The following is a 13,727-nucleotide window of genomic DNA, read 5'->3' as shown; positions in this document are numbered from 1 at the left end:
CTAACTCAGGTACTGGAACTAAATTTTCTAAAACTCTTTGATTAATTACATTTTTATTAATTAATTACATTTTTATTAATTAATTACATTTTTATTAATTACATTTTTAGCCATCTTTGATTTTGGTTTTCCAGCTTCTACTAATTTACTGTATTCAATATGTAATCAACTAATTTACTAATTTACTGTATTCAATATGTAATCAACTAATTTACTAATTTACTGTATTCAATATGTAATCAAGAGAACCAAGAGTTCGTTTTACTCCACAGTACCAAAGACTCTCTCCTTCACACCACAAACAACTATATTTTCCAGCATGACTTGTAATGCCAAACATTGAGTTTGCACACTTTAAATCAAATGCAACAGTATACTTAATATTTTAAAGATTAGGACAATCAACTAATTTCCTAAGATAACTATTGTGTTCAGATATTCCTTCTATAATAGCAACAATAAAAGAACGCTTCACTCAAACATCATCAAGGTCAGGTTGGTTGCTTGTTTTATCATGCGGATTAAAAACATTTATTGAGACTTTTAAAAAACTTTTTTCTTTGCATAAAAAATATTGATTCATTTCAGCTTTAATAGTTTCAAATTTTTCAAATATATTTCCTTCAATACTACTTTGAAACCCAAGACTCTTTCTAAATATAGAACAAATTTTTTTGGTTTTACACTGGGATAGTTCTAAACATTTTACAAGCTCCATAATTGTTCCAAATAATACTTGATTTAAATTTGCATGATCACTTTTTTTGTCCATAGTCTCAGCTACAATAGTCAATGGTTTCCCATGAGTAGCAATTGTAAATTTTTCACCTATAAAAATATTTTCATTTTGCATTTTAGTTTTTAGGGTACTTAAAGCAACACGTTCTGCACTTGCTGATCCCAATGTATATGCTGCATCAACTAATTTTTTTACAGCTTGAACATCCCCACAAAAGTGAACAATTCCTGACTTAACAATACCACAACATATTAAACTTACTAAACACATCCTTTCATTTTTCTCTTTATTTAACTCAGAAGTAATAATTTTGTTATCTTTTAATATTTCTAAAACATCTGAAGTCTTTCTGATAACTTGACAGTTTATTAAAATAAATAAACATTTCTTAATTCAGAATAATTTACTTTTTATGGTTATGGCAAAACCGAATTTCAATGACCTTGTAAATAAAAAAAGAATACTTAAACCCATTATTCTATTTATATAAAACTATACAAACTAATAATATAAACAGTATAACACATTATTCAGAAAGCATTTTAAGTGCTAAAATAAGCAGCCTAAATAACTTTACTTTCAAATTTGTGGAGGTTCATTGAGACAGTTCTTTCTTTTTACAAAATTAATAAAAAACAAAAAAAATTTAAGTAATTAAACGCTTAGCCATAAATATAATTTTTAATTCAGTTTAATAACTAACCAGAGAAATTTCATTTAGCCACTTATTAAGGTATTTTGTATCATTTTTTTCTAAACAATAAAGGTTTTTATAACAATTGCTACAAATAACTTTATGATGGTTAACTAACTCTGATCATAGCTATCCCAAATAAAAGTTTTTATTTTTTCTTCAATAGCTTTGATTATTTTATGAAGGTTTGATGACTTTTTACCAAAGGTTTTAAAACAAACAGCACATATATTGCTGACTTCCATTTATTCACACTTTAAGTCGTTGTGCACCAGAGAATGTTTAAAAATAAAAACCGCTTACAAATTATAGTTATTTTGTTGAAAATGGCGGATAATTTATATAACTAAAAAGTATTAATTTTATTTTTTGATATTCATGCATTTTTCCACTCTACTGGAGGTTCTAAGTAATTAATTATTTATTATTGTATATGTAACTAAGCATATATAAAATAAAATCTGATGAGGGGAAACTTCAAACCTGACGGTTACTGTTGTTCACAGTGTATGGTTACTAACTTTTTCGAAGATTTATAAAATTTTATCATTGTTTGATAAAAGATTATTTTCTTAACACCAATACTCATAAATTTTAAAAATCTTTTTAAAAAGTAGCACATCTTGTTTGTTTTTTTAGCTAATTTTTTTAATTGTTCATTAAAATATCTATGCTAAAAGTTTAGGATCTGGGTGTTAGCTGTTAAAAAACTTACATCATACTCAGAAAGGTGTTGTGCTAAACACGTAGAAAATGTAACTAGTAATAAGTACGTGCATTAAAGAAATAAATTAAGCTGATGGAAAACAATGTTTTTTTTCTGTGAAAAAAAAAGTGTTTTCATTAACAAGTTAGATCATTTATTCAAAAGTTAAAAAAAAACTCTATTTTTTAATTAACATCAGTTATTCTCAAGTTTAGATTTTTCAATATGTTTAATGAATTGTTTTTTTAATTCATTTTTATTTCTTTTTTTATTTATTCTTATTAATCAAAAACTCTTTATTTACATTTTTACTGTTTATCTTAAGTTAGGAAAGTTAAAAAAATCTTTGCATATTAATAATACATTTTAAAATAACTTATTAACGTTTTTTTATTAAGCTAATTAAAAATACTAAACTAAGTTTGCTGGTAAAGTACACCGAAAATACGAAAAAAATCAAAAATGAAACTTGCAATGAAATATATAATTTATGTTTTATTTACTTACAAATGCAAAAATTTAATTTTTGCATTTGTAAGTAATATTAAAAAAAGGTAATAAAATTTTTTATTTGTAAATTTTTATGCAAAAATTTTAAATAAATTTATATCAATTTAAAATTGCATTAAATATGATATTTATAGCTTAAAAACGTTGTCAGAAATAAGTGAAAAATCTAATTTAAATCGATAGCTTTTAGATAAGAAACTTGGTTTTTAAAATTTACAAATACAAAATTTACTAGATGTTTAAATTGGCCGCTTAAATAAGCAATGGCCTAGTGTGGTCAACAAATTTCACTCAGACCCATAAATGCCTTTATTGCTTATTTAAATTAATTCTCAAATAGCATATTGCAATTCTTTTAACTAACATTCTATTCAACTGAAATTGGCAAGCCAAGTAAGTTTCTTATCTAAAAGCTATCGATTTAAATTAGATTTTTCACTTATTTCTGACGACGTTTTTAAGCTATAAATATCATATTTAATGCAATTTTAAATCGATATAAATTTATTTAAAATTTTTGCATAAAAATTTATTTAATGATAAAATTATAATATAAAATTGGATAAACAAAAATACCAAAACCTACGTAAAAAAGTTCAGAAAAATTAAAACTAGTTTTAAAATACAAAAGTATTTAAAAACTTAATTATTTAAAAACTTTCCATACAATAGTTGTGTTTTTATCGATAGTCATCAATTAAAAACTTGTTTCAGCTATTTAAAAAATTACAAGATGATCATGGAAGCCACATAATAATTTAATCATAAAAATTTAATACTATAAAACATTTTTTTTTTTCATTTATAACATTAAAAAATGAAAAAAATATAAAAGAAGACAATATATGTAAATAATTGTTTAAACATTTTAAAACTGTATTTAAAAGCGATGTACGCAACTAATATAGATCAAAGAATTAAATTGTCAATTGTTCTTGTTTTGAGACGCGATATAAATATAAATAAAGTATTGCTCAGAATGAAACAAGTTGAACAATTTTATTTTTTTGATTCATCTCCCAAAGGTCAAGAATACCACAATAGTCAAGGAGGCTACTTTAATTGTGGTTACAAACCTCTCTCAACTCTATAACTCCAAAACACAAACCTTGACAAACAAGGCCACTATGTGGAGAATTAAGTTGACTGTGGTACTACCAGGGATATGGTGGGGATCGAACTCGGAACTTCTCGCTTATGAAGCGAGCACTATCTCACTACACCACTACTGTATTACAATGATAATTTAACATTAACAAAAAATAAAACTTATTTAATCCTTTTTTTAATCTTTTATTCCTGCTAAGAACGAGATATAAGGTATTATACATAATAATATAGCAAGATAATATACCGAGGTATATTATCTCGGGTATATTGTTATATACAATGTACCTGAGAAAAAAAAACCCGGCTAATATTACTAGGAAACTCTTTAAATTCCTATTATTCCTGTTAAGTGCAAGTTATTCGGACTATCCGACTAATCCTGATAAGTTTTCGATTAATACAGCTAAACTCATTAAGTTCTGATAAGTCTGATAATATTTATCAATAACCCAGTAATCCTAATAAATAATTACTAAGTACTTATCAGAATTAAATTTAGTAAGTTTTCAAGAATGATGCAAATATAAAAACTCTTTTTTTTTATATTCCATCTTTTTTTATTAAGAAGGAAGACAAGTCAGCTAAACTTGAAACAGCACTTTTAGATACAACATTTTTACTAATCAATTTTCTAATTCTTTAATGTTATGCTTTAGAACACTTGGTGACGAGTGCATGGTTTGCAATTTAAATGATGATTGTTTGTTAATGCGATTATATTATATACATGACGTCTATATACATGATATAACATCTATATACATGACATAACATCTATATACATGACATAACATCTATATACATAACATAATATCTATATACATGACATAACATCTATATACATGACATAACATCTATATACATAACATAACATCTATATACATGACATATATATGTCATGTATATAGATGTTAATAGAACTTATAATTTTATAGCTTTTTTTATTTAATCAAAAAAATGCAAATAATGTCAAGATTTAAATTTAATTATATTTAAATATTCTGTAGACCAGTATCCTAAACATCTGTAAATTGTAAGATGTTTGAAAACCTTATTTGGGACATCATTCTTAACCATTTAGTTTTGTTCTGACCAATAATATTGACACCGCTATTCCAAATAAATCTTGACTTTGCAAAGGCTTTAGATAAAGTAGAACACAAAAGATTGTTTAAAGAAAAATGGTATATAGCATAAAGCATAAATAAATGGATGGAAGGTTTCCTTACAAATAAGAAAAAAAGAGTTACTCTTAGTAATTCAGTTTTAGGATAGGTGTCAGTTACCAGTGGTGTTACTCTAAAACGACTTGACAGAAGTTGTGCGGAACACATTTAAAATGCATGCTGAGGATAACAAAATAATAACCATCGAAGACTCCTTTGATAAACAAGCAGAAACTTGTTCAACCACCTTGACAAAAAACCGACCTTGATAATATTTTGAAATAGTCCAATGATTGGTGTATGGAACTTAATTGAAAAAAAAAAGTGACCAGTTTAGGCTATCCAAATCGCAGAATTGTAAAAACATACATTATGAATGTAAATGAAGTGGTTCATGACTTCTCAAACAGTGAATTAGAGAGAGATCTAGGTATTTTTGTACAAATGGATATGAGGTTGAAATATCAAACACATGTAAGTGTTAACGAAGCTTCAAAAACAATAGGGTTTTTCAAAATTATTCTTGAAAGTAGAGATTATAAAATGTAGAAAACTTTGTACACTACCTATGTGAAACCTCATCTTGAATTTGCAGCTCCAGCATAGAGTCTACCAAAACTAGCCGAAATGTTAATGATCGAAAAAGTTCAACATAGAGCAACGAAAATCCCTTAGTCAAATATATGCTTAGTTATGAAAGGCTACTAATTAAGGTTTAACAGCTTTAAATCTTAGAGGAAAATATAGAGACCTGACTCACTTATGCAAAATAATTTAGAATTTGTCAATATGTATGTTCAATTAGTCTTAAAGTCAAATGTTGAGTTGAATTGGCCCATGTTTTTTAACTAAAGGTCATAAACATAAAATCGGGATACAGTATTTTTTGTTACCCCTCATGAAATAAATGACATTCATGCTTCAGTTAGTTAAAGAATCTATTTCTTCTTAAACAGAGTTTTTCAAACAATAATAGTATTTTGGATACTATTGTCCAGACAAATACTTATTACAAAAAATAAGAAAACTCCTAAAGAAAAAAAAAAGTACTGGGCTGCCAAAGCTGAACGTCTCAGCTTGTGGATCCATGCAGTTTTAACACTACTAACTAATTCTCTCCCTCTATACATACATACATACATACATACATACATACATACATACATACATACATACATATATAAATACATACATACATACATACATACATACATACATACATACATACATACATACATACATACATACATATATATATATATATATATATATATATATATATATATATATATATATATATATATATATATATATATATATATATATCAGAATTGTACACTCGTGGTCACCTGACGTACCAAATTTTGTGGTACTTAATTGCATCAAAGGAATATTGACTTTTATCAATCATCAAAGACATCAAAGCATCAAAGGAATATTGATTTTTATACATATTTCTAGTTTTTTTTTTGTTTTTTTTTCAGTTCATGAATTCTATAAAAAGAAATCTAAAAGAATTTTAATAAAAATTTTTAGAATTTTTATTAAAGTTTTTTTCTAATTGTCTGCTTACTAATTCATTATGTAAAATATTTTTCTCTCTATCATAGATTATCATAGATTTTTATATCATGAAAATTTTTTAATCTCTTTTTGCTTATAATATAAGCAAAAAAATGCTTTGACAGACCTTGTTTAGATAATCCTTGTTTTATAATCTTTATTAAAAATATTACATTAAATAAGTAAAAATTAAAATAGATAAATAAATTGTAATAAACAAATAAAAGATTATGTTAAGTATAAGATTGTTTTTTATCTTTAAAACTATTAATTAAATCTAAATTTGGTCAAATACCAAATTTAGATTTAATCAATAATTTTTGTTACATTAGTTTAAATAATTTTTGGCGTAAATTAAAATTAAACTTAATTACAAAGCGATACATTAAAACACTTTCAAAATATCAATTAAGCTCAAAACAACAAAGATAACAAATAAGATCTATCAAGATAATTAATTATCAAGATAACAAGATCTTAACAATTACAACACATAAAAAACAAAGAGTTTTAAAGTATTTGTAAACTGTTTTTTTATATATGTCAATATATAAAAATATACATATGTTATATATGTTGTAAAAAAGAGCGCATAATTTTTTGATAAAAAAAGCGCTCAATTCAAGTGAAAAACCTAATGGCGTATATATCGTCATGTGCTTTATCTGAAAGTAGAAAAGTGAATGTTATCAATAATTTACAATATTACTTTTATTTACGCAAACTATTTCTAGTTTAAATTTAGCTCTATAATGAAAAATGACTAGAATATGCAAGAAATCTGCTGAATGTAAGAAGTTTTATAAAAAATTGCAATGCAAAATAGCGGGCAACTCAAAAAGTTGGCGGGCAACCTAAATTAACAAACTGGTTACTTTCAGTCGGCAACCGACCAAAAGTCCGAGTGTACACCTAACTGTATATATATAATTATAACTATCATATTATAACTATATTTAAATTGTTTTATTAGAAATTAAATAATTACTAACCTATTTTTCCTAGGAGTTTGATGGTATCTAGATTTGGCATTTTCATCAAAAATTGGTAAATTTGTCAAGTGATTGTTATCTAGAATTAGAGTTTTCAAGGATTTAGCAATCCATATATCAAACGGTAAAGATGATATTAAATTGTTTCCACAATTTAGACTTTGCAACGCTGGCATCTCAAAAACATTTTTTGGAATTTTTTTTAATAAATTATATTGAAGATCTAATTCTTCTAAACAAGGGCAATTCCAATTCATTGAAAGGTTATTCTCATCCTCATTGATGCTGTTTATAAATGGATCAATTTTTTCATCTTCATGTGAAACAGGCAAATTATCAAGTTTATTTTTTGAAAGACTTAACTTTTTTAACGAAGGCAATTGGAAAATAATAACAGGAATTGCTTCCAAACAATTTTCTGATAAATTAATATGCGTAATTACTTTCATTTGAAGAGATATATTATTTTTTAAAAAATCTTTATTTGAATTCATAATTAACACTGAATTTAAGACCCACTTATCTTTTAGGCATTTTATGTGTCGATTTTTCCAAGATATAGATACAGGATTTAAATTATGACCTACTTCACTTGCAGCAAGAGCAAGGTCATCTTCATTAACAATCACACCTATGTAATAAAAAAAAAAATTTCAAATTTACCTCATTGTCATACTCATTCTTTATTTTTAAATTTTTAAATAAACTTTAATAAATTTTAAATAAATTTAGTTGTTTTCAAAAGTCATTCATTTTGCATCTAAATCTATTAAGGTGTTTTCTGCTTTGTCTTAAGGTGTTTTAAAGTGTTTTTATTTTTGATGACAATTTTATTAAAAAACTAAAAATTAGTTATCAAATGATTTGAAAAGAGTAAGTGGTCATTATGATCATCCTGCTATTGGTAACATGTAATCCAGTACAACCTGCCCCATTCTTAAAATAGGGTACTTCAAAACTGCTCAACAACAACAACAGTAAAACAGCTGTTTTTTGTGTCAATATCAAATAACACACACCTCCCCAGGATAGTGTTTATTTCATAAAATTCAAAAAGCATATCCTGAAAAAAAAAAGGTGGTTATTGTGAGAGGAAAAATTTGTGTATTTTTCGCTCATTAAAATATACAGAAAAACAACTGGTTTAGAATGAACTTCGTAGAATGAACTTCGTAGAATCATTGAAGGCATAGAAAAGTAGCTAATAAACTAACTCTTTAATAAATACCATTATTTAAAACAACATTTTATTTTATATCAATAAATCAAAGAATCCTGTCAAAATCAATAAAAATAATTAATTAAGTTTAAACAGTTTGTTAGCCTATGTAGACTGAACATAATAAAGCCTCAAATTCGCTCTGATTTGTATGAAAGAATAACACGCAATAGATCACTCTTGTATGTTTCTTTGTAGAAATCACTCGGAAGTTTATATCTGGAAAACTCACTGAATCTTGACTGAATAGTTTCTCCTGCCTGTTTGCTGTAAATTCCCAGTGCATAACCATTCTTCTACAAAACTCCTTTACATGACAAAATAATATATGCAGTTTGGTACTCTTTGTTTTGATCTCTAAAGTAATAAAAATATCAAGAAAATCATCTATCGCTTTTTCAAATTCCATACTGAGTCTATCTATCATCTATTGCTTTTTCAAAATCCATACTGAATTTTCAAAATCCATACTAAAACACAAGTAAGTCACAGTATAGAATGCATCAAAGACATCACAAAATCCTCTTCAATCTTCAGGAAGAGCATCCCTAAGCTTATTTGTTAATCTCATCAATTTCTTACACTGGTTTCCTTCAAACTCTCCACCATGAAGTTTTTGTCTGACAAGGGAATTGCTTTTTAGGAAGACTTCCCATTTTTTATTGTCCCTATCTTGTTGCTAGGTTATTCATAATAGATTAATTGTTTCTGTATAGAGATGAAGTTCAAGTATATTGCATACTTCCATAACTTCAGTTTCATCATCTCTTGGCAGAAGTGGTTGGTTCTTGAAATTATAAAATTATTTGAGTGATGAGTCAGAATTACATCCTTGTTTCCAAGCAAGATTTTGATGTGTAATTGATCCAAAGGTTTGTTTATCTCCTGTAGAGAAGAGCCAATCTACACAATCTGTACTCTTATTACAGAAGCAGCAAGGATACTTTGAAGTATGGTTTTGAAGTCCTAAAATCAAATTAAGTAGTTTCAAATTCCGCGCAAAGCGTAAATTGAATAATTCTAAAGTCAATACTTTTGAAAAAGACAGCACAATTTTCATAATTCTGCTGAATATTTGGGACTATTCCTAAGAATATTGTCTGATCAACAGAAAAATGCCCTCAGAATAGTTTGATCTCTCGGTGATATCAGCATTGAAATAACTTGCCACATCAACAGTACCAATTCCAAGCTTGAAGAAACCTCCACCATCGTCAATAAATAGGTTCAACTGAACATTAAAAGAGTCTTGTTTTTGTTTTTTTTCCTATCATTTTCCAGATGAATTTCTCCACATCTTTAACAAGAACAACAGGTTGCACAGTTAAAGTCTCAGTTTCCGATTTATAGAAATCAAGGTCTACTACTATCAAGTACTCCACTAAAGACCCATTGTTATCTACCATGAACTCTTTAAACCCAAGTGCTATTGATTTTTTTCTAATCTTAACACAAATCGCTTTTGATATTGCACCCATATAGGAACCAGACAACTTTCTATCAACCTTAATGGTCATCAAATCTTTGTGACTCCATTCTGAAGTAGGCTTCTTAGATCCTTTTGAAAATGTAAAAGATCGCCCTTCTGTTTTAAGGGATACAATTTCTGATTCTTCAAACTTTGCTCTAATTTGATCTGCAGCTAATTTGTCTCCTGCTTCTTAATTCAGGGAGTTTTCAATCATCTGACAAAGGTTTGTTGAACCAAAAACCTTTGCACATGTATGACCTTGTAATGAATCAATGGATTGAAAGCACTGATTACATACAGCTATACGCATTTTTTTAGATGGTTTCTTCAGAACACTTGGTCTACCTCCAGGTTTAGTTCTTTTTGTTCAAGGTTTTGTTGGTTTTACTACTTTACAGATAGTACACTCACAGAGATTTTTACTTCTGGTTAGGACAGAGAAAATTACTCCTGATGCTGCAAGTGGATGTGTTTGAAGGGAGCGAGGAGTAGTTCCCATATAAGGCTTTCCATGTAGTAATAATACTATGTTCCAGGTGTTGTTATTCCAGTTCATAAGGATGTATCATATTCCAGTTGCAAAGGATGTATCATATTTCAGTTGCATGGATTATCATTATTAAAGTTCGGTAAAACCAATATTTTCATAAGTATCAAAGCTGTTACTGAAATTGTGCTTTCGATAGCATATACGGTTAGCATTTATAGCAAGCATCAAAGTGTGTTGCTGCAAATTAAGCATTTTATGTCTCACTTTATATTTTTTATTCAACTTTTAGCTAGATTAAGGAGCACACTTATATAATACATTTATAGAATACATTTATACTACATTTAGTTATATACTATACAATATATTATGTAACACACAAATATAAATTTATATATACTATGTAATACACAAATATATTGTATAATATAAACATTGTTATATAAAATATAATAATATAAGATAATTAAATTATATAATATATATTGTTGTATAATAAAGTACTAATAGTTAAAATAACAATTACCCAAAAAATTAATTGTATGTTAATTTTTATATCTATTAAAGTTGATAATTTATTTATAATTTAATATTTTTAAAAAAGTGTCTAGTTTTTACCATTATTCATTTTATTTTAAGGGTAGCAAAAAAAAAATAAATAAAAAGAATTATAACTGAATTAAAAACTTATTAGAATTAATTTTTACTTTTTTTTAAAGTTATAAAAGTATTTAACTAAAAAAAAACTAACTGTTATTTAATGGGACATGCTTTTCGAATTTTGTGAAATACTTTTTAATGTACACTATAATCATACCTTGCTAGAAAAATTTAATTTGGGCATGTACACTTTTTTAAAACACTGTTGTAAAGAGGTGTGAACAGCAAACAGCTGTCTTTTCTAAACTGTTTCTACTGTTTTTAAAACTTTTTTCAAAAGGAGTTCCTAGAATTAAATTATAAATATTAATACACATTCTCATTTTTAGTATAATTAAGTTATACTTTTTTTTTTTGTTAAATCACTTTCCCAAAGCCGAAAAGGCCACTACAGATGAGGAGGCTACTTTAGCTGTGGTTACAACCCTCTCTCAGCTTTTTGAAACACGAACCTTGACAAATAAGGTTGCTATGCGAAGAAACAAACTTAGCACGATACTACCAGGGACATGGTGGAGATCAATCTTGGAACTTCTCGCTTATGAGGCAAGCGCTCTACCACTATACCACTACAGCATACTAGCGCACACTAATTCAGTTTTAAATTATTTTCATTGTATAGTGAGTTACTTTGCATATTTATTTGCACACAAATTTAAATGAAAATAGAGCACTATTATTTGTAACAGTATTTAAAATTAGATTAAACCAATCTTTTGACATTAAAAATAGTTACTTTATTTAACCTTGTCGACAGTATGGGAAAATGCTACTCGGAAAACCATTAAAAATTTTAAATTGCAAATACTTATACTCGTTTTCACTTTAAGAATATTTAGCTCTATAGTTTATATTTATATTTAGCTTTTATAAATTTTCACTGGCAATTTATTTTTATTGCATAGTGAGTTATTTTAATTATTTATTTAAGCACAACTTTAAATGAAAAAAAAGCTCATTAACAGTTTTGTTAATTGCAACAGTAAGTAAAGTTTAAGATTAAATAAACTTCTTGAAATTTACAAATAGGTATTGTTTTTGACTGTATGTTGATAGTATGGAAACATGCTACAAAACACAAAATTACCAAAACACAAAACACGCTACAAAATGCAAAAACACACTTGCTTATTAGTAAGAGACGCAATGTGGTGTAATAAAATTATAAAGAATTTAGCCAATTCTTCAATATCAATGAACATAAAAACCAGAAAATGAAAAGCAACTAAAAACAATAAAAGATTTATATACCAAAAAAGTCTTAAAGAAACCATTACAGTCCTTTTTCTTAAAGCTTTTCTTAAAGTCCTTGCAGCAGATGGAATATCTATAAGAGTAACCACTAGAAATAGTTATATAAAGCAATCAATATCTCAAGATGGATACAAGCTTCGAAAGCATGATAATGGAGACAAAAGAATGTTATGTACTGAAATTTGTTCATGATGATTACAATGAAAAGAACATTGATAAATATACCACCATGAGACAGTTTTCAGTGTGAATCTTCATAGAGGTGATGAAAAAAAAACATTAAAAACCAGTCTTGTGTGTTTCTTGGTTCATGTTCTGCTCTCTATATGGTTAAGGCAATGAAACAACATTTAGCTGGTTTTGGCATAATAAATTTAAGGCGTTAGACAAAATAAGAATATCAGACTTTTTTGTTCTAAAAGTACTTCTTAAGGCAATAGCCCATTAAATTAGCTACTAATAATTTAAGTTGTGAAAACACAACGTTAGTGTGTGCTGAACAAATATTACTACAATTCATGTTCCAAATAAACTTTCTTATTTGAATTTAAACAATGAAATGAATAATTAGTACCCAGAAAACTTGTGAAAGTGAGCAAATGAATGAAGGATGAAATGAGCAATTGAATGAGGATGTTTTGGAGTTATCATGAAGCCTCAGAAACCCTGCAGTCATTACATTAAAAACCATGCTACCTTTTGCAGAAAATCTAGCCTATCAACTTTTTAGAGTCAGTGATTTAAAAATTGCAGCTTTAGAGTCAACAAATGTTAATGAAAACCTTTGCTACAAATGAGTTAAATATGCAACTTCAAAAAGAAGAAAATTGGTGCATTTTGGAGGATCAGACTTTAAGTGGCTCAAGTCAGAATTTATACTTTTCAAGCACACAAGTAAGAGAACAGAAAATCTGCAGAAAATATGACGCATTACTTTGTATCGAACACCAACAGATATTGAACATGTATTTGTGGTTTGTAATAATTTTGGAAAAAGTTTTCCAAAAGTCTAGAACTCTCTTCAATACTTACTTCAATACAATATTATTTAACAAATTTATATAACAAAAAGTGAATCTTGTTGAATCAGATAGATATGTTGAGGCAAGAGCTATTCTTCTTGACATATAAAAAGCTTTCAAAAAAGTCTGTT

At 26.9% G+C, this 13,727-nt stretch overlaps 1 protein-coding gene across 1 annotated transcript in view; it reads right to left on the bottom strand.

Moving 5' to 3' along the window:
- The window catches only part of LOC101240745 (leucine-rich repeat serine/threonine-protein kinase 1), a 228,046-nt gene that overhangs the window by 136,284 nt on the left and 78,035 nt on the right, over window positions 1-13,727 (bottom strand). Inside the window, exon 9 of the mRNA XM_065792720.1 lies at window positions 7,481-8,111. Coding sequence (XP_065648792.1) covers window positions 7,481-8,111 — 631 coding nt within the window. The remainder of the gene's footprint in view (window positions 1-7,480; window positions 8,112-13,727) is intronic.

The sequence above is a fragment of the Hydra vulgaris genome, chromosome 03 (assembly GCF_038396675.1).
Source record: "Hydra vulgaris chromosome 03, alternate assembly HydraT2T_AEP".
Taxonomy (NCBI): domain Eukaryota; kingdom Metazoa; phylum Cnidaria; class Hydrozoa; order Anthoathecata; family Hydridae; genus Hydra; species Hydra vulgaris.
The sequence above is the reverse complement of the archived record's forward strand: the minus strand, read 5'-3'. Positions and strand labels throughout refer to the sequence as shown.